At 37.8% G+C, this 22,664-nt stretch overlaps 1 protein-coding gene across 2 annotated transcripts in view; it reads right to left on the reverse strand.

Moving 5' to 3' along the window:
• Ppp4r3a (protein phosphatase 4 regulatory subunit 3A) overlaps nt 1–22,664 on the reverse strand; it is a 38,509-nt gene that overhangs the window by 6,396 nt on the left and 9,449 nt on the right. The window contains exons 2-10 of one of the 2 annotated variants that reach the window (XM_051196474.1): nt 19,084–19,139; nt 16,037–16,135; nt 12,367–12,984; nt 9,711–9,788; nt 9,496–9,612; nt 8,294–8,449; nt 6,363–6,494; nt 6,157–6,259; nt 4,043–4,201 (exon numbers count right to left, since the gene is read on the reverse strand). In XM_051196474.1, coding sequence (XP_051052431.1) covers nt 4,043–4,201; nt 6,157–6,259; nt 6,363–6,494; nt 8,294–8,449; nt 9,496–9,612; nt 9,711–9,788; nt 12,367–12,984; nt 16,037–16,135; nt 19,084–19,139 — 1,518 coding nt within the window. The remainder of the gene's footprint in view (nt 1–4,042; nt 4,202–6,156; nt 6,260–6,362; nt 6,495–8,293; nt 8,450–9,495; nt 9,613–9,710; nt 9,789–12,366; nt 12,985–16,036; nt 16,136–19,083; nt 19,140–22,664) is intronic. The other variant, XM_051196475.1, reaches the window with a different exon arrangement.

A 22,664-nucleotide genomic window follows, 5' to 3' on the forward strand; every position in this document is an offset into this window, starting at 1 on the left:
GGTTTGGTAATCTAACTCTGCAGGCTTTGTGGAGACTTGTGTCCTATCAAAACATCACATTAACCCTGATGCTATATATGCAATTCCTACAAATGTGAAAAGAATCTCCTATCTTCCCAGAATTCAGTGAGACCAGGACACCAGATGACACCATTAACCCCTTAAAAGCACAGCTACTCAGAAAGTGTTGATATAGACAGAAGGTAGCTCTAGTTGAGGGTTTTTTCTTTTTGCCTCCCTCTCTTTTCCATTTGTCCCGATTTACATCAATAATTGTTTAAAATCATCCCCCTAAACAGCCCTGCATCAAAATATCCAAATACTATTATTCTTTCCTACTGAATAGCAAGCTGTTTTCCACATTTCACCAGTCAATTCTATAAAGCCCAGTCATTTAAGGAGATTAGAGAAAGCTCTCAGTTATGCTCAGTTGCCATAACCATAGCATTTTCAACATAACCGTGCACTCTGGTTCTACCCACAACAGGCCAGGACTCTCTTGTGTTTGGTTTTAATGAATTTTTTGGAGTACATGACACAAGATTTCACGGAGTAAGTCTAAGACTCATTAGCACATATGGGACTAACAGGGACTGTGTCCAGGATCTCACAATGCTAGCAAGTACCCTAACACTGAGCTGCCTCTGACCCTACCATAAAACTTTCAAAGAAATTCATTCTTTTTACAAAGTTCTGTTTCTGTTCTCCATTGTGTGTGTGGGGGAATGTACGCGCTCACATGTGGAGGCCAGACAACAGTTTTTAGTAAGTGATCCTTTCTTTCCATGTAGGTTCAAAGGAACAAACTTAGCAGCAAGCCACTTCTCCTGAATCCATCTTCCAAGCCTAAATTCAATACTTTTAAACAACACTACCTAGTCAACATAAAAGTTGTTTAGAAGTACCCAGTCTTAAAAAGGCACAGTAAATAGATTAATTAATGGGACATACTCAATTTAGGAAGTACTGTGGGCCTTATCTACAGACTTCCTAATTGTATTTATAAGTGACAAATACTAATTAAAAAGAAACACATAAAATATAAAACTCCTGGGGCTGGAGAGATGACTTAGAGGTTAAGAGCACTGGCTGCTCCGCTAGAATCTTGAGTTCAAATCCCAGCAACTACATGGCGGTTCATAACCACCTATGAGTTCTGGTGCTCAGGCATACATTCAGGCAATACACTATACAACATAATATATCTTAAAAGAAAAAAAATAGAATGAATATATCTCCAAGTTTCCAAATTACATTAAGTATTATCTTTTCAACTTAGAGTGTATTTAAATTGTAAAATTCTCTCTGAAACACTGTATCAAACTTTTTATTTCAATATATACTTTTCTCAGGAGAATGATAAATCTTTTGTTTCCTCAAATTTATATAGTTTTTACTCTATACGATAAAGTCAGTTTTTTTCTTTTTCTTTTCTTCTTTTATTGGAGACAGGCTTTCTCCATGTAGCCCTGGCTGGCCTCGAACTCAGAGATCTTCCTGCCCCTGCTTCCTGAGTGCTGGGATTAAAGGTGTGTGCCACCACCATCCAGCTTAAAGCCAGTCTTTATAAAAGGATTATTACTGATGGACTGCTATTGTCTGAGATGTTCTCATCCTAAAGTCTTGCAATAGAGGTCCGAAGTGAAGAGTTAGGTATTTCAAAGTAACCTGTCCCAGTTACAGAATATGTATAGAACATACCTAACATAGAATAGCATAGCTTCCAATATGATCTTCATCTTATAAAATAATTCTTTACATAGTTATTCCTGGATTACAATATATTCTTTTTACAATACTACAAGTAAAGAAGATACACAGACTGCCTAAACTACAGAAAAGGCTGACCTTTTTTTTTTTAGCTTGCATGCCCTGACACTTTGCAGATGGACTCAAGAGTTTTTCATCTATAGCAAAACACCCCACCTTCCTAGACTTTACATCTTAACTGCACACCCAATTAACAATGTCACTCTCTCTAATGAACAAGACAATTCAAGTTAACACCTCTGTGAAAACTTCCTTATCAGATTCATTTAGAATACATTGTTATTAAGTATAGTTCTTATTAAGTTGGATTTTTATTTTCCCATGACACTCTCCTAATAAACTAAGAAAACAAAACTACTAATTATGACCACCATGCCACCAACTGCAAGACTTACCTTAGTTTGAGATGATAAATATATAAAGATGTGCATCTCAGATTCAATGAAATATACTAGTAGTTTTTATTTAATCTCTTCTCTCTTTTTCCCCTTGGAGACAGGGTCTCTTTATGTAGCTATGGCTAACCGTGAATGCAAACATAGGCTTGCCTTTGGAGTACTAGAGCTATAAGTTAAGTCAACACATCTAGCTATTTTCTTTGCTGAAATCAAACTAAACAATCTGTGCATTCACTTTTTTCTTTCTGTTTCGTTTCCCAAAATTCTTTCCCCACACACAGACAAAACTTGTTATGGGGAAAGAATTGGCCTTGGTACTATCACCTCTACTATGGTAAGTACATTGAGAAATGTTTGTATCATGTTCCGTCTGCATGTATGCCTATATACATGTGTGGCTGATGCCTGCAGAAGGCAGAAGAGGGTGTCACATTGCCCTGAAACTGGGGACTAGACAGTGGATTGCCACATGGGTAATGGGAATCAAATTCAGGTCCTCTGGAAGACCATCCAGTGCTCTCAACCACTGAGTCATCTTTCTAGCCCCTTAAAGTCCTTCTTTGTATGTGCAAAGCTCACTGGAAGATGATTTATTTGTTATAGCCCTTAGAAAAGTCTCATCAATAATACAGAAGCTATGACTAGAGTAATATTTAGTATTTTGAGGGTTCAGTGGAAAGCAAACTACTCAGGTTGTAAAAGACACATTCCAAACACATGTGTTTATCACATATGTGCCAAGTAAAGAAACATGACAAGTGAAAAATAAAACATGAAGCCTTAAAACAAAAACTTACCTTTAAAAGCCAACTGGCAAGGTACTTGGCAGTATGTCAGCCTCCAGTATCTCTAAACTTGGTCAGTTAACTGACCAATAACTACAGTTTAGATATGCAAACTCATTACCTAAGAAGTCTGGCCGCAGCACGACCTAGCACTATGGATTAAGCTGTTTCTCTGTAATAGCTCTGGCTGTCCTGGTAATGCTTTATAGACCAGGTTGGCCTCGAACTCAAGAGATCCTCTTACCTCTGCCTCATGAGCATTAGGATTAAAGACACATGGCACCACTGCCTCAATTAACCTATTTCTAATTCAAAAGTATGTTTTACTATAATAAACTTAAGTCTTAACGCCGTGAATGTCAGCTTAAGGAAAAAAAAAAGTACAACTAAGACAAATCTTTAAAAAAAAAAATCTTGTTTAAAAATTTCTGCTAATTTTGGGCTAGGGGTGTAGTGTAGTGATCAAGTGTATGCAAATGCTTTTGATATTGGGCTTAATTCCTAGCACCATGCACACAAACAAAAATTACTATGTGCTAAGCTAGGAATGGTAGCTTGCACCTGTAACCTCAGCACTCAGGTAGTTGAGGTATGAGGACTGCTGTAAGCTTAAAAACCAGTCTGGGCTGCAGAAAGACTGATAAAAAGGAAAACAATAAACGAAACACACATACACAAAACAAGCAAAGAAAATTACCTGTAGCTATGAAATTATTCGCTAACTTTCTTCATAAAGGTCTACATGTACTTATTTCAGGTTCTGTGGGACTCATATGGTCTCCATAGTATTATTTGTTTTTCTTTTATTAAACCATCTTCCCATTTGTAAGTTACAGAAAAGATAGACCACTGGTAGTTTTGATTAAACTGTAGTTACTTACCACTTGAACTGGCAGATACCTTCTAGCCACTCCACTTTGTATGAACACCTGCCAAACTACATCACAGGACACAGAGCTTGTACTAAGATCCTAGGTCCCTGACAACCTCCTCCCCCACCCAAGTCAGTCATGTTCTCAGCAACTAGCTTTAAAGCTACAAAGAACATGATATAGAAAGACCATAAACAACTGTTTAAGAAGTACTTACATAATGCCAAGAAAGCATGCTTGGAAGCCATAAGAACTAGAACTCGTCGAAGGATGTCCTTGTTGATAATATAGTTCTTTATGTGGTACGTATGGTGTTCCACACAAAATGTTAGCAATTCCAATACAAGTGCCAATAACTGTGCAGTTTGAAAATCATCTAGAATACGCAAAACATGATCATATGTATGATAAACAGTTTCAGAAGTCACAGTACACACCCTTTCATCTTTGGTATGATTATGCTCTATCTTCCACCAATTTTCTGTGTCTAATTTCTTAAACACTCATAGTATGCTCACAACACAACTATAATTACCGATAAATCTTCACTCTTATCTTATTTTTTTCATTCCTATCATTTACACACCATAGAATGTCAAAATCCCTTCTACAAGTTCTTAGGGTAGCTTGAAAGTGTGTATTTGGCTATCCAGTAGTATCTCTTTCTCACTAGAAACCTCTTCCATAAAGGGTCAGGCAGTAAGTATGTTTGAAGGCTCTGCAAACCTCCGGACATGTCCAACCCCCACCCTGCAGCCTGAAAGCAGGGGGCACAGAAGCCCTTATGTCCATAAAGCTTTATGGACCAAACAGCAGCAAGCTGGACCTGAACTTGTGGGCCACTTCCTGCCAGCCTGGCCTGTAGAATGAAGACTTGTCCACCATCACAGGCTCTAATTTTGCACAGCCCCCCTCTATGATGAGTAAAGACTATTTATTGCCCAACTGACTGCAAAAGTCATCAATGGAATGTATGAGCTCAGAAGCATGGGAATATCAGAAATCTCATAACGTAAATTTCATAAATCTAAAACTGTTCTGGAAAAAAGGTGTGATTTGGAAACAGACCACAACTTTTACCAAATACAAATAAATATAGAAAGAAACAAAATGACATTTCAAAATTTGATTTTTAGGGTCATACAAGAGTTTATCTAATAAGCTAGGCACAGAAACACTACTTTAATCCTAGCATTTGGGAGACAGAGGCCCGTTTATGTTCAAGGTCTACATAGTGAGGCCAGTGCTATGTAAAGAAATCACATCTCAAGGGGGAAAAAAGCAAAAATAAACATTTATTTTCCATAATAGTACATTAACACTATTAGCTTCTATTAATGTCATAAATATTATTAATAGAGTACGCTTTAAACATAATTACATTGTGTGCGTTTTTTTTTCCCCTTGGTGTGGGGTACCATACCCAGGACACCTTTATTTAAAAAAAAAGAAAGATTTATTTACTTATTATGTATACAGTGTTCTTCCTGCATGTATGCCTTGAGTCCAGAAACAGGTAGCACCAGACAGATCTCATTACAGATGGTTGTGAGCCATTATGTGGTTACTGGAAATTGAACTCAGAAGTTTTTAACCTCTGAGCTCTCTCTTCAGCCCCTACATTGTGCATTATAAGGGAAAATATGTATGGATTCCTGGCTAGAACTTCAACAGTAATTTCCCAATAGTAACTCTAAAACTACCCTTTAAACACACACACTTAAGTGTAAGCCCTAAGGAATAAGCTGTAATAGTTTGTCACACATTAGTGACCCTAGTATTGAGGAGGCTGAAATAGGAAGATTCTAAGTTTGAGGCCAACATGGGTTCCATAGAGAGATTTCTCAAACACACACACACCCAACCAATCCACAAACAAAACCCAACATGAAAACAATAACTTTTTTGGGGTATATTTTTGTTAACTGTGATTATAGTACTTTTACACAAATTTCACCTTTAAAATCTCTTGAAAATACATAATTAAATCTCACCCAATCTATTAAAGATGGTTACTTCATTCTTAGGGTGTATCCTACTGCTCCTGCTTTTGTCCCTTTCTTTATAGACTTAATTTATTTTTTATTGTATGCACATTAGTTTTTCTTTTGCCTGCACCATGCACGTGCAGCGCCCATGGAGGTCAGACGAGGGTGTTAATACCTGGAGTTACAGAATGTTAGCAGCAGTGTGTGTCCTCTGGAAAAGCAGCTGGTACTCTTTAACTGTGGGGTTATCTCTTCAGCCCCAATGTTTTAAATCTAGACTGTACTCAACACCAGTTTTTTGAGTTTGACAATTCAAGAAAGCTACAAACCTGTGTTATCTTACCTTTACTAGGCTTGTCTTCTGTTGTATTTGCTAGTAAGGGAGCAGTGAGAACATGCATACAGTGCTTGTAGAAGAAACCCAGAAATTCAGTCTTTTCTGTTTTCTAAGGAACCAAAAACACATCGATGAACTTTATTAACTGTATTGGTTCTTACCAGCAATAGAAATCATACTGCTATGAAAAAGAAGAAATAACCATGGCTTACATTGGCAGTGGCTAGCATGTTCTCTGGGTCAACTAAAGTTCGAAGCAGGCCCATAAGTTGGACTGCTCCTCCAAGCTCAGGATCTGTATCACAAATCATATGTTCTATAATGAGGTTGATGAGCAAAATATCCTGGTGATAAAAATACACACAATACAGATTACTAAGACACATACTATAACATTATAGCTAACTCTAGCTCTTTTATTAACTTCAAACAAAATAGAGTGACTAAGCTATTTAACAGGATAGATGTGTTTCTTTCCCCTAACAGATGATACAAAGACATTAAATAGAACCAAAAAAAATTAAGTTTTTTTTCCTATTTTCTTCTTTTTTCCCTTTTGAGACAGGGTCTCACTATGTAGTTTTGGCTGCCCTAGAATTCACAGGCTGTCCACCTTGCCAACTCAAGAGATCTGCCTGCTTCTGCCTCCTAAGCACTGGGATTAAAGGCATGCACCACCACTACTGGCTCTTTCTATTATCTTTAAACTTGTCCGATTAAAGAAAAAAAAAAAAAAAAAAAAAAAAAAAAAAAAGGATCACAAAGGTCACATTTGGTGTTAATACAACTTTATCTACCCTCTGCAGGAAGCTCATGGACTTTATATTCACAGTTTCAAAATAAGAATACTTAGTTAGAATTTATAAAATTGCTTTGCTTTCATTGCATTTTAGTTTTTGACATGATAGCAATTTTCCATTTGTGGAAATGATAAACCCAGCAAAGAGAGACTAGAGCGCACACAACAGTAGTATATTACATAGATTCCAAATGTCAGAGAAAGCCAGCTTCTGCTTTCCCAAGGACCTTTTGGGGATGGTATTCTTGGTCCAGAGGATTAGTAAAAATTAAGGATACAGTGAGCAAACTCCTTCCCCTTGCCTATGTATGCAGTGGTAAGACAGACAAGGACAAAGAAAATGCAGACACTATATGGAAATGATTGGCAAGTGAAATCCAGAGGCCTAATGCATGTTCATGGAGTGTGAAGATGCACAGGCATGTCTGCTCACCCAGTGGTTACAGGGCCTAAGAGGACAGCCTTTAGTTTTAATTACTCAAGATATTCTGGTTCTCAAGATAGGACTATTTCATAGAAGAAAAATGTGATTATGATTCAACAATTCATGGTACATTTGTGCACATAGTCTACCACTATAATTTTAAGAACAAACCACAAATAGAGATATTACCAGGCATTCAACTTCTAACAGGTGGAGTAGATTTTTTTTTTAAAAGTAACAAAAATTACGTTTCATTTTATAAAAAATACTGCAAGCTGATATTCTTTAAACCTCCCCCCCCCCAAAGGAGACATAAATTTCCTCTTCTAAGGAAATCAAGATAGTTTAACCTTAAGTAAAAAGTGGTTTCCAAAAATTTGGGAGGAAGGAGAAAAAACAAACTACTGGTTTAATAAAAGAAGAAGAGCACATACATTCGGGCTTCTATACATATTATGTACCACAACATTCAATCTACACTTCCAAGGCAGTCTAAGATATTTTAAAGCCAATCTACCTTTCTCTAATTTCTGATTAAACACCACCACAGCTTCTTTTTATTATTATAAAGAAACACTTCCTAATATACTTTATTTTTTTAGACTTGATGATTCCGAGAATCCACCTCTAGTAGTCTAAGTACTTTCCAATGAAAGTTACTCACAGTTCACATACAGAACAGTCAACTGATTTAAGGGTTTAAATAAGACAATATAGACAAGTCAGCTTCATAATTTAAAAAAGTTGACACCAAATACAATAAATGTATAAGCTAAGGCAGGAGCAAATTAAGAGGAAGAATGAGCCATTTGACACTATGGCTACACTTCCCAAAGAGCAGTAGTTTAAATCTAAAAATACATAATTCCAGCTATAGCTCCTATGTATAAATACTTACTATTAGTGTAAATAATATTTACCTTGCTGGTTATTTTTTGCTCTGTTAACTTCTTACTTACATCATCATTCTGTTGTGCCTCCTGCATGACAAACTCTCGTACCATGGATGGATTATATTCAACCAAGTATGAGAATATATCAGTAGCAGCACTTCGAACCTGTGTATCATCCATGCCCTGTAAAAAGTGCCATTCTTTTACAATCATAAAAATATGAACTTTATCAATGAAGTTATCCATGACCTGACAAAAGAAATTGTCATAAAGCACCAGACCTTAAAACAAACATCTAAATGATTGCTAGGGGGAACTACATTCCTGGTGGTATAGCCATTGACAAGTTGGCTCTAGCAAACAACTCTTATCCACTCACTTACATAAGCAATCCTAGTTAAAACCATTGGGTTACAAAACAAAGACATGAAAGTAAGATAGGCATGGAGGAGGGCCAGAGGCAGGTGTACCTCTGAGGTTGAGGCCAGTCTGGTCTACAGAATGAGTTCCAAGACCGCCAGACCTATATAGACAAATTCTGTTCAAAACATAAAACAAAACGTGGGGATGATTTAGGATGAAGAGGAGCTTCAGCTAAAGTGGGGAGAAATTAAAAAGAGGATGGGGGTGAGGTGGGCATGATCACAACACAGAATTATAAAAAATTATCTAAGGGCTAGGGAGATTAACGCAGTGGATACAGCAGTTGTCAAAGAGAGCCTAAAAACCCAAGTTCAGATCCCCAAACCCATGTAAAGGCAGGGATAATAGTGTTCACATCTGTGGCCCCACTGCTTCTATGGTGAGATTAGAGGTGAAGACAGGGGACTTCACGAAAGCAACTAACCTAGCTAGCATGCGGTATTTAACCTCTCTCAAGCAGAATGGAAGGAGGCAAGTAGTGTAAGGACTCCACATGATCAGTGGCTTGCGTGATCATACTGACACATTCACACATTTTAGGGGGAAGACCCTCATCCATGCCTATCTTACTTTCATGTCTTTGTTTTGTAACCCAATGGTTTTAATTAGCAATTGAGAGAGAGTTGAGAGTGAGAGAGAGGAGGGGGGGAGGGAGGGAGGGAGAGAGAGCACTTAAACAGGTGCCAGGGAATGAGGAAAGGGAGAAGTGATATAATTTTACAATTTCAAACAAAACTGCACAACATGACATCCAGTTTCTTATATGGTTCACATGGGTAGTTCAGAATGTAGAGGAGCAAACTTACAAGGATGACTTCTAGAGCTGGTAATATGCCCATGTTTGACAAAGTCTTGAAAAAAGCATCTCTGTTTTGGGGTTGTAGCGTTTGAGAAAATGCACAAAATTCTTTTAAAAAGTTAACCTGAAATCCAGAAAAAGGACAAGTATTAAAAGGTCAATGTCAAATTAGAAAAATATTAAGGGAGTGTCCTACTTCTCTACTTTCCTATGATTTCTTACCAATTCCTGTCTTTTTTCCTCATCTGTTGCTTCATCTGTTAGTTGTGCAAACAAATCTGTCAGAAATTTTTCATCTTCCTATGAAATAAATGACAAATTCAATTATTTTACTGATAAGACTATATAAAATACAATTTCAGCATGCTATGAGCTAACTTGATAAAAGATGTCAATTTTTTTAAAAAAGGAAAAAACCAAACTATTAAACGATAAATACACACATGTATGCATGTACACACAAGCTCGTACACACACACTGCCAAAAATGAGGGGCACACACCTTTATTCCCAGCACCAGGAAGGCAGAGGCAGGTGGATCTCTATGAATTCCAGACCAGCCTGATCTACTTAGTGAGACCTTGTCTTAATACAAAACAAAGAAAAACTAGAGACTTCTATCAGAAAAATTATCTTTAAGTTTTGACAAAACTCTTTTCCTAACCCTGCTTTAGGGCAAGGAGAAAGTGTTTCACTCTGCAGGCCAATGGCTTCTCATATTCTACTACTGCAAGAGAGCAGTCAGACTGATTATAGCTGTGTCACAATGAAACTTAATAAACACAAGCACAGTAAATCTGGCCTAGTGGCAAATGCTTAAAATCACACCAATGGGGAAGCAAAGGGAGAAGGATGGAAAGTTAGGGAACAACATGAGCTGTAGTGAGACCCTGTCTTTTAAACAGTCAAACAAAAATCACACATAGAAATGTAGTCAGTGTTTGCCAACTGAGTTTACATAAGCTAACGGTAGAAATGAAGGTTCTATAACCTCTCTCCATTAAGGTTAAAATCTTTGGGCTTCAAAGACATAGAAAACAATTTTTAAAATATTAACACATGGTGGCTCACAGCTACCTATAATGAAATCTGGTGCGCAGGCATACATGGAGGCAGAATGTTATACACATAATAAACAAATATTTAAAACAAAAATATCTATTATTATATTCCTTAGCACTAAATTATTTTGAAATAATTATTTAACATAACTAATATTTAATATTTAAGACATTAATTCTGAAAAGGCCCCAAAGGAGTCTATCACAGAATAGTTATTATTTTGGGTAAGTAACAAGCCATACAGATCCTCTCTGGTACCCACCGAATTTTCTTCATTAAAATTTCTCATCAAGATTTTGTTAATAATTAAAATCTATTTGTTTAGGTAGGAGTACATTCAATACTACTACCCCAGTTAAAGTGTAAGATCATGCAGACTACAGTGCAAGTTTTTAAGAAATTACATTTATCTATATATTAGGAACAAGGGGAACAGTGTGCCACAAAACACATACATATGAAGGCCAGAAAATAACTTTTTGGAAGTTGGCTTTCTCCTTCTAGCAGTGAGTCATCTTGCAGGTCCTATGTAGTAAGTTTAATATTCACTATGGTAGGCATTTAGGAAACATTTTCTATACAACACTTAATTATAATGCTGATTATTTCTTCCAAAAATATATAAACACACGATTCTGACATTTTCTTTTTTCAAAATGAATGGCATCCAATTTCAACACATATCCAGACTAATATCAGAGTATTTAATAGTATTACAGAAGAACTAGTCAACTGTAAAGTGTGTAATTTTGTATGTGTACATGTAAAAGGTTGGTAGGGAAAATATACCTTAGGAGCTAGAGAGAAAGCTCAGTGTTTAAGAGAGCTTACTGTATAACCATGAGAATAGTTCCAATCCTAGCACCTAGACACCAAGCTGGGCATGGTCCAGTATACACCACCAGCACCCACTGAGTGTGGTAGGAAACAGGGACAAACAAGGACACATATCGATGTATAGGTCCAGAGAGGCTCTGCCTCAAAAGAATAAGGCAGCAAATTAACAGGACACCTGGTGTCCTCCACTGGCCTTCATGTGTACGAAAGTGCCTGTACCTGTACCTGAAAACATATGTACAGACATCATACCCACACAAAACAGAAAATTTCTAGATCAGTTTAATGTTTTGTCAAATACTATGTAACATAGTTCTCATTCAAATCAAGCATTAATAGACACTGATTTTAAAGCTACCAAGTTTTACAAACTGTCCAACACTTTCTTGTATGGTTTCACTTGATCTTCAGACACTTCATAGTATCCTATGGTATTCCTCAGAAGGAAGATTCAAGGTTTCCCATAATAAGCTGTTCAAATCACACAGCAGATATTAAGCAGTAAGTGAAGCCCAAACTCCCACTACTCTCAACTACTACTACAAAAGCATCTTTGGAAGAAGGGGCACATGCGGATGTGGTTACAGGTAGCTGATGTGGGTAACAGGACCAAATGGCAGTTCTCTGGCTGTGTTTAGTTCCAATTATTTTACTAGTGTTACTCCCCTAAGGTTGTTCTAATTAGACACCATCCACTTCCTTTGCAATTTGTGATAGCTGAGACTAAGTCTAGATCCCAAGCATGCTAACCAAGTGCTGTCACCGTTGCCATCTCTACCTAGAAGACAACAAACAACCTTCAGGTCTCAAGAATATCATCATTTATCAGAATACCAAAATATTTACCATAATAGCTCAAGGCTAAGTTTCAATTTTTTAAAAAAATTATTATTTTTGCTTAAAGCAGTTAGCATTTTAAATGTTATCAATTAAGCAGGTGCCTTTATAAATTGGGGGGGAGGGCTAGAGGTTGACTTACCTGTAACATACCAACAATTTCTACCTTGTTGAAAAAGATAAAGGAGTGAAGTGTCGATAACATGTTTTCTTCAAAGACTGAAGGGGTAGGGAGAACCATATCTTGTATATACTGAACTCGGTATGTCTGATGAATTTTTTGTTTTAGCTCAGGATCTGATATGGGAATCACTTCTTTAAATTTGGCTGTTTTTGTTAAAAATTCCCTATGTTTTCGTGGTTGTGATAAAGTTGGGTCATATTCCAAGCATCCAATGACGTCCATTATACATTCCTCAGAGAACATAACCTCGAATAGAGCAGTTCGGTTCAAGAGGAAGATCCCTTTGATAATCTCATATAAGTGGTGCAGGCCTTCAATGTTTTCCAAATCTTCACACACATGAAAAAGCTCTAAAAGCTTTTTAATATAACCCTCATTTTCCAGTGCTAATGCGAGTTTCTCACGACGGAGGGGGGAAGGTAAAGATGATGCCACAAGCTCTGCAATTTCCTCCAGTCGACTTAATTCACAAGATGGCAATTCTAAACCCGGTGAGGACATATCATCAAATCGCTCCTCTTCAGATTCATCTACCAGGTCCTGAGTGATGTCCACTGAAGGGTCCTTTCCTTGAACCTATAAAAAAGATTTTGTGGTAGCTGACAAAGTTCAAACAATAAACAACAGATGAAGGAGCGCAAAAAACGCCCATAACAAAATAGTTGTAATGATAAATACCAAGTTTTAAGACTCTCTTATCAAATTTGATACAACTGTCTACTGTGCTGTAACTCTCCAAATGATGTTTTCATGTTTATGCAAACTAATCAACAGTTGAGGAACTGAGTAAATGTTCTTCTGAAGTGTAAATGTCAGGAGCAACTAAGACAGCCTAAAACAGACTATCAAGAACTACAACATAGAAGACCAAATACATTAGACAGTCTTCTGTTCATGGCCATCTTTTCTAACCAGAGAAAGCCCACAGAAATATATAGGACTGTGCCATATATTGGGATAGCACTAGTCTCTTCAAAATTTAAGTAAAATTCAAATGAATATCAAATATAATAATGCTATGGTCACAATGAATATACATAATTCTAAGACAAAAAAGAAAAACATCTAAAGTCAACCCCAAAGACCAAGGTCAAGCTAGCTTTGGACCAAAGGAGATTAATGGTCTATTTTAAATGCTAGGTAGTAGCCTATGATGATATAAAAAAAAAAAAAAAAAAAGCTGATTAGGACAAAGTGTACCTATATAACAAAGTTACATATACAGTAAAATCTATATGTGCAAAACTGTCCACAAGAGTATCTGCTGAAAGTTAAAAAAAAGCAACTGATGAGTCAGGTGGTAGTAGTGCAGCACGCCTTTAACCCCAGCATTTGGGAGGCAGAGGCAGACAGATCTCTGTGAGTTCAAGACCAGGGTGGCCTACAAGAGCTAATTCCAGGACAAAAACCAAAAAAGATTAGATGAAAATATTTTCTCTTTTCCATACCTTCATGATTCACCAGGAACCCTTCTGTTATAAACCAACTGTAAAAGTTCTAAATACAAGAGACTTAAAAACTAGTTGTTAAGCTGGACTAAGCTAGCACTAGGAGGCAGAGGTAGGCAGATCAAGGTCAGCCTGGTCTACAAAGTGAGTTTCAGGATAGCTCGAGCTGTTACAGAGAAACTTTGTCTCAAAAAAACCAAAACCAAAACCAAACCAAACAAGAAAACTAGTTGTTAAGACCCCGCTGCTGAAGACAACACAAGCCTATGTTGCAGGACACAGACTCTGGTGGTGGTGATGGGGCATGATGATAGACAGACATACACACAGACTAAAACTGACACGGACAGATTTCGAAAGGGTTGAAAATTAAAGTCTTGAAATATGCTATGATCTTGACTTTAAACCAGTAGGCTGCACTTCTGAAAAATGCTACACATAATCAATTTCTACCAAGAATGGTCTTAAGTTGGTTCTGTATTGTTAATTATGCAAGTTTTCATTACAGCTTTTAGTTCAAAAATCAAATCAAAGATAAAAATGCATCTCTTGAGTTCATATCTAGTAACTGCTAGCAAGAAGTAGCAAACAATTACTTAAAATGGGAACATTTTTAGCTGTTTTTATATCAGAAATGGTAAAAGGACTCCAAGAATGAAAAACACCAAAGGGCTCTGAAGCAAAATGCAATAACTTCCTTTAAGAGTGAACCAAGATACAGAAAACTAAGTCAGAATACGCAAAATAGTACCTGAGAAGTGATACTTGGTGAATATTTTTTAAAGGTAGGGTCTTATAGTGTATGCCACACTGACATCAGTTGTCTTGCCTGGGCCATGAAGTGCTGGGATTACAGGTGTGAGCCACCACGCTGAGTTTGAATATGAAGTCAAGTTATTGTAGAGAACGCATACAAATAACACATTATCTGTGTCACAAATGAAGATAGGGGAAAAAACACATGGCATTAAAGACTAGGGAAACTGGACATGGTGGTCCATGCCTCTAATCCCAGCACTTGAGAAGTAGGATAAACAGGTGTTTAAGGCCAGATGTATCAACCTAGAAAGTTTAAAGCATGGTGGGTTACGACCTATCTAAAAAACAAACAAACAAAACAAAACAAATAAAAAAGCAAACAAACAGCCAGGCGTTGTTGCAAGCAAGCATACAAATAAAAACAGATTCCAGCAACCACACTGGACAGCTCACAAATGCCCATAATACCAGTTCTAAAGGGATCCAATACCTTCTTTTGGCCCCACACAAGCATACACGCACACTCACAGATAGAGTCACACCAGGCAGTGGTGGTGCATGCCTTTAGTCCCAGCACTAGGGAGGTAGAGGCAGGTGGATCTCCATGAGTTCGAGACCAGCCTTGTCTGCAGAGTGAGTGCAGGAGAGACTCCAAAAGAAAAACAGAGAATCCTGTCTCAAAAAACAAAAACCAACCAAACCAAACGCTCAATGTTAACTCCTTATAAGATATGCAGTTGGCTAAGTCCCTTCGTACTTTACAGGCCGTCTCTCCATTCTGACTGCTTCCTTTGCTGTTCAGAAGGTTTTTAATTTCCTGAGCTACTGGAAGCCTCAGAATGACCTTGTATGTCTGTATCTCTAACATGCTTTCCCTCTATAAGTTTCAGGTCTTAATAGATCTTCAGTCTGACTGGAACTGAACTTTGTACAGGGCAAGAAACAGAAGTCTAGTTTTCATTCTTCAAAAACAATCAATAAATGTACAAATTAAACAGTTCACAAAAGAACATAAACAGCCAATAAATGGAGGGGGGGAAGCGCTAAATATACTCTACAACTGAGTGTTAAAAGAAGGAAACTGACATTTGCAATAGCATGGGTGAACCTGGAGAAAATTTAGCTAAATATAATAAGCCAAGCACAGGAAGACAAATAAAACTACAGGATCTCCCCACACATGGGAACCCAGAAAAGATGAGCTTTGGACACAGAGTAGAACTATGGTTATTGGGGACTAGATGTGGGCTGTTTAGGAAAAAAGGGAACCAGGGGAGAAGGGAAAGCGACTAATGTGGGGTATGAACAATGAACAACAAACAATGTTATATGTATTTGTATATTACAAAACCCATTATTTTTTGTATGCTGAAGAAAATATTATTAAAGACAATATGTTATTTCTCTATTCGTAAAATTACCTGGCATATTTTCTCCCAAATTTCATCACATCCAGCTTTTTCTTGAAAGCTAAGGGCCAAGTCATAATTTTCTGCTTCAGACCACACAATCAGAGTGTCCTTTGGGTTAAAAAAAAAAAAAAAAGTCTAAATGACTACACTTGTTACCACAAACTCTTTAAGTATATAGCAAATGTATAAAGCAACAAGGCAACAGGAACTGACAGCTTATTTTTATTTTTTATATTTCCAGTAAATTATCATATCCAGTAATTATCAGTACTTTGTTATAACTTCATTCTGCCAAATCTACACAAGTGAAATGATGTTTTAAAAATAGAAGTTTGGCCAAGATATGAAAAACACTGTAAAATGCATACACATTATATCCTACAAAGAAAATACAAACCACTGTACTAATAAGACCATCATCACACATTACATTTTAAAAGTAAGGTTTATTTTATGTTTATTGGTGTTTCCACTGCATATATATCTGCGAAGCACCTATGGAAGTCAGATGAGGGCACTGGATCCCCTGGAGCTGGAGTTACAGATGGTTATGAGCTGCCATTATATGGGTGCTGGGAATCAAACCTTTCTTTGGAAGAACAGCCAGTGCTTACTGATGAGCCTTCTTTTCCAACCACCACTGTATTTTATATTCTCATTAAAATGCCCATCAAGAAGTCTACATAATGGATTAACAAACAAAAATCTACCCATCCCCTCAGTGGCCAGCCAACAGCTGTTCTTTAACGGTCTGTGGCTTATTTGATAAGCCATGCCTCTAATCCAACACTTAGAGGACTAAAGTAGGATGACTGCTTTGAGTTTGAAGGTAACTTGAGTGGTTCTAGCTGCTAGGCTCAACCTGAAGGAGCACTAAATGTGGCTTAAGGATACAACAAGTGGCCATCCTGTCAGAGCACTAGCAAGGAGCAATGACCAGTTTCTGGAGCTAAGTTGGAGATCCTGGACCTTACCCTTGGGGCAAAAGTCTACCAGATATGCTTCCACAAATAGAAAGGCTTTAGTGGGCTCACCTACCCAGCCCCTGGAAGGGCTCCTCAGTAGCCCAGCCTCTCCTGTGCCCCAGATACAGCAAGCACGAAGGAGAGTGACTGGCCCCTATTAGCCACAGCCTGTACTCAAACTCTATCTATACTCGGGGCTGGCCTCTACCCAGAGGCTGAGTTCTCCCCAGGGATCCATGGAGCTCCCAAATCCCAGAAGCCCTCGAGGCTTAGATCTGGAAGAATGGGATTCCAGTGAGTACTTAAGCTGGGCAATTTCTGCTTCCTGCATGTAGTTGCCCCAACCTGCTGGAAGAAGCATTTGCAAGTCTCACTAAGCCCAGAGTCCTTATTGATGTCCCTATTTCTTCCTCATGTTGCTCAGGAACATTTCTACAAGTTTCTAGTTCAAAAGTGGGACTGGGGCTAATCGGTGTATTTCCTTCAGTAGTTGCTACCCTTAAACTTTCCAATGCACCCTACCTGCCCTCCCTGATACCTTGTATTGCATAAATTCATGTTTATGTTTGAAACAGGACCTTACCTGCCTCAGCCTCCTGAGTATTCTGTTACAGCTATGCACCACCAGTATATTTGTTCTATGCCCCCATAATAGTTAATTTGTTCGGTGCAAGTGCTAAGATCACAGCATGCGTTACCACACCCAGTCTTCAGCAATACTAACTTCCTTTTAATCTTACGTTAATAGTCAATGATAATATACATTTTTTTTAATACTTGTACCTTCAGGACAATAAAGAGATTTCTTTATTTCAATGGCTTTGTGGAACACAAAGTATGTAAACTACTTCATGACAATACCTGTATATTCTATATGCACAATTCAGCTTTAGGTACTTTTTTTATATGTTAGAAGGAAATAAGAAATTACAGATTCAAATTGAAGTTATTTTCAACTCTTTAACACCATTTTGAGGCCCTACACTGAGGCTATTTAAGAAATCAAGCCCCCATCTAGAAAATGCTGTTCTAGAGGACATTCTAATACTCTATTTGTAGAAGTATCTCTGATAGAAAGAAAAAAGGAACTTCAACCACTTGGCTTTGTTAGTAGTTGACTATTATATAGCAACTGTCACTTTTTTCTTCAGATAAAAACGAAGAAACTGCTACTTTAATGTGTTGCTAGATTATCTGAACTATGAAATAAGCTTAAAATAGCTTTTTAAATTTTTGACTTAAAATTGTGGTAGAAGACTGGGTAAAAGCATTTCACTTGCAAGCCTGACAATGTCCCCAGAACCCAAGGTAGAGAGACAGAACTGACTCCCAAGGAACCCAGTTCAGATCCCAGAAGGCATTATCAGTTATCTTACAAACACCTGTAACTCCAAGGGATCCAATACTCTCTTCTGGCCCTGCAGAAACCTGTATACATTTGCATGCACGCACACAAATAAAATAGTGGCTGATGAGCACATGCTTGTCAGCCCGCACGAGGCATGGAATTTTCATTAGCTTCAAAAACAAACAAACAAAATAAACCAAGGCTAGAGAGATAGTGCAGTGGTTAAGGACACTTGCTGCTCTTGCAGATCCAGGTTCAGTTCCCAGCATATACATGGCAGCTCACAACTACTCCTAACTCCAAGTTCAGGGGAACTGATACCCTCTTCTAATTGATACCCAACTCCTGAGGGCACCAGTCATGATACATAGATGTACAAATGGGCAAAATCCTCAAACACATAAATTAAAACAAATCCAAAGCAAACAAATACCTTTTAACCATATAGAGACTGGTAGAAAATTGTATTTTAAAATTAGACTGGGCATGCAAAATGGCTCAGGATGCAAAGATGGCTGCCTTGAAGACTAACAACCCAAGTCTGAGGCCCAGAATCCACATCCTGGAATTACTCCCTCAAATTGTTCTGACCCCCACCCCATGTAATAAAATACATTTTAGCAATCAAACTGGAAAAAATGTTACAGTCTGATTTTCTTATTGTAAGGAATCCAATGATAAATTAACTTAATCACCAAACTAAAAAGATAATACATAATATACAACAGCTTATTTTTTTTTACCTGTTGTTTCTGGTATGCAGTATTAGGATTTATTTTGGACTCTAGAAGAAGAGAACCTATAAAACAAGAAAAAAACTGTTATTGCAAAACAGAAAAATTAGATTTCCTTTATATACATATACTTACTTTCTCAGTATACCATCTCTAACTAAAATTATTTTTGATAAGTAACAAATTACATATTTACATAGTACATGGTATTTCAATAAAAATAAATAACATGTACTGATCCCAATCGGGTTAACTGATGTTTCTATTTCATTATTTTGTTTGGAGTCTCTGAAATCCTAAGGTAACCTGAGATTAATATGTTTGATATGCTGTGTGTCTTACAGAATACTTTTAAATAAGCAAATAAGGCTCTCAATACAACATGACCAGTGTTAAGACAAAGTGGAAAGAGTTCACATCAAGCATAAGTAACTACATAAGTAAAATTAAAAGATACATGAAACAGAGTTCAGTTTACAGGTCACCTTCAGAAGCCTCAATTTTCTTCTATTTTCCTGTCCTTCCTGTTTTTCTGTTGTTTAAAATATAGTGTTCTCACTATGTAAGACAAGCAAGCAGGCATCAAAATTATGATTCTCCTACCTTAGTTTCTTGAATAGCTCAGATTATAAGCATGTATCATTATGGTCATCCATTATTTCTACCTCCTCTGTATATTTTAAGAATGAAATTCTTGTGGTAATGGCTACAACCTTGGGGTATACAAAAAAAAATAAACTATGGTTTCATTATATACTTCAGGTTATTGAGTTTAAGTTCTTAAACTCAATAACCTGTTGAAGTTGCTTTAAATAGTTACCTTGGCATAGTGATGCATGTTTTTAATCCCAGCACTCAGGAGGCAGAAAAAGGCAGATCTATGGGTTTGAGGCCAGCCTGGGAGTTCCAGGACAGGCAGGCCTGTTACAAAGAGAAATCCTGCCTCAAAAAACAAAACAAAAACAGCTAAAATGGAAGCAAGCGAGCAGTTAAAGACCCAGGTTCAATTCCCAGCACCTACATGGTAGCTCACAACCACAATCTGAACCTCCTCTAGCCTCCAAGCACTACAAGCATATGGTGTGTAGACATATATTTATAAAATATTAAAAAGAAAAAAAAAATCACACCCATCCTGTAAGTAGAAGGTTTTTGGTAATGTATCAAGAGAAGAACTGCCAAATTTTAGAGAAATGTTGTTAGGACATGAAGTAGATTTTCCTACAGAGTAGAAAGACATCTGCATGCCACAATTATCACTGAGAGTTCTCAGAGATCAGAGATGAATGTTAATGGAAAAACAAAGCTATTGAAATTTGTTCTTCCTGTAAAAGATGAGTGCCTTTCCACTGGAGAATGGGGTTCTAAATAAATAGTGTGAGTGCAAAGCAAACTTTAAAAGGTAAACTTAAGTTGTGCCAAGACCTGTGTTTTCACTCAAGGAAGACCTAAGGATTTTCTGGATAAGCTATCTCCAAAAGTATTTACATTTTGATTTATACGGTTCATAATAGTAGCAAATTTACAGTTATAAAGTAGCAATGAAAGTAATGTTATGGGGTGTGTGTTGGGGGGGGAGGTAACGGGTCACCACAACATGAGGAACTGTATTAAAGTATCTCAGCACTACGGCTGAGAACCACTGATTTAGAATGTGTATTTGAGATGTTTGGGGAAGCATGTTTCCCAAAACCTATTTCTCCCACATACCTTAGCCTTATCTAAGACACCACTTTACAAGTTCAGCTCTGGGTCCCTGTTGTCGAAGGTGTGGGTGACCCAGCCCCAATGTTGGGGGAGTGTCCCCATTACTCATCTGACATGTTGGCGGCATGGGCAGTGGAGATGCCCCTCCTCCCACAGGTGGAGGAGCTGGTCCTGGGGTCATGGGAGCATGAGGGCTATCCCTGATGGTATAGGTGTAGGAGAAACGGCCCCACCCCTCGCTCACTGCTGTAAGGGGAGAACAGAGAACCTGAGGGCTGGGTAATCCTGCAGCTGCCCAGGCCCAGAACCTGGTTTATGGCTTGGCCCTCCCCAACATCCACCCTACCTATGATCTGCTGGAGCACATGAAGGGGCCTGACCCACAGACCCAAAGCTGTAGGATCACCACAACACAGGGTAACAATAGGATATACAAGAAGAACCCCAGTTAGAGCCTCACATCCTTAGTATAGTAGAAGCCAGAGGCCTCGAATTAGACCATGACTCTTTGCAATTAAGACTTGCAAGTAAAGATATACGGATAAAAGGGTTTACTGCATGACTGTGACTGTGTCACAATGAGCATCCATGGTGAGATTTTTAATCTTTTCTTTCTTCTTAAATTTTGTTTCATTTGGGGTGGGGGTTTGCAGAGTTGTGAAGGGACAGGAAAAGAATGGTATCAAAACGCATATGAAAGACACACAGAATAAATAAAAAGTTAAAAAAAAAGTTCAGCTCTGGCCTCCAATGCCTTATTCCTCAGCTAGTACATAGGCTGTAATTTTGGTAAACAGTTCTTCAGTGTAGGGGTTAACTAAGATACTAAAACCAAACAACCCCCCTCAAAGAATCAAAAACCAAACCAAACACACAAACAAAATTATTTCAGTCATGTATTTGTTTATGCTAGTCTAACTGGCTGTCTTGATCATCTAAAGGTTCTTATAGGGTTAAGTTTTGAACACCTGTCCAGCTGAATGAATCCCAGCACTCAGGAGGCAGAGGCAAGTGGTATAGAGATTGTTTCAGGACAGGGAAGAGATGGGGAGGAGAGGGGAGGGGAGGGGAAGGGAAAGGAAGAGCAAGCTCCAATTATGCAGTCTTAATGTCAGCTACAGACCCCAAATAGTAATTCTATCATAATGTATGGGTGAGTGGCATTACCACTCCAAAAGGAGAAAAATAAGTATGATCCGGAGACAGAGAGGTGGTTCAGTGTTTGAGATAGTTGCCATTCTTACAGGACTTAGGTTTGAGTTCTCAGCACCTATATGGTAGCTAACAAGATCTTAACTCCAGTTCCAGGGGATCTGACACCCTCTTCCAGATTCCATAGGCACCAAACATGCATGTGGTACACAGAAAACCACATTGGCAAAACATCCACATACATAAGTTAAAAAAAATAGTATGATCCTTATCAGGAGACTTACTAACATTAATGAAGAGGTAGAGAACCATACATGCTTTTGGTTGAAAGTAACTTGATGGTAGCACAGGTCTTTAATCACATTACTTAGGAGACACAGGTAAGCCAATCTCTGGTCTATATAATGAGTTCCAGAACAGGCAGTTACATAATACAGAGACCCTATCTCAAAAAAGAAAAGAAAGAAAACAATCTAATCATTATTTTGTTAATGGATAATACCTAACATTATTATTATCATCATCATTATTTTGGTTTTTTGAGACAGGGTTTCTCTGTATTGCTTTGGAGTCTGCCCTGAAACTCGCTCTGTAGATCAGGCTGGCCTGGAACTCACAGAGATATACCTGCCTCTGCTTCCCAAGTGCTGGGATTAAAGGCCTGTGCCACCACCACACGTGGTACACATCTTAGAAAAGGATTTCTTGTGATTTCTTCAATGGGTGGGGGA

Source organism: Phodopus roborovskii, unplaced genomic scaffold, assembly GCF_943737965.1.
Source record: "Phodopus roborovskii unplaced genomic scaffold, PHOROB, whole genome shotgun sequence".
In the NCBI taxonomy this organism is placed as follows: domain Eukaryota; kingdom Metazoa; phylum Chordata; class Mammalia; order Rodentia; family Cricetidae; genus Phodopus; species Phodopus roborovskii.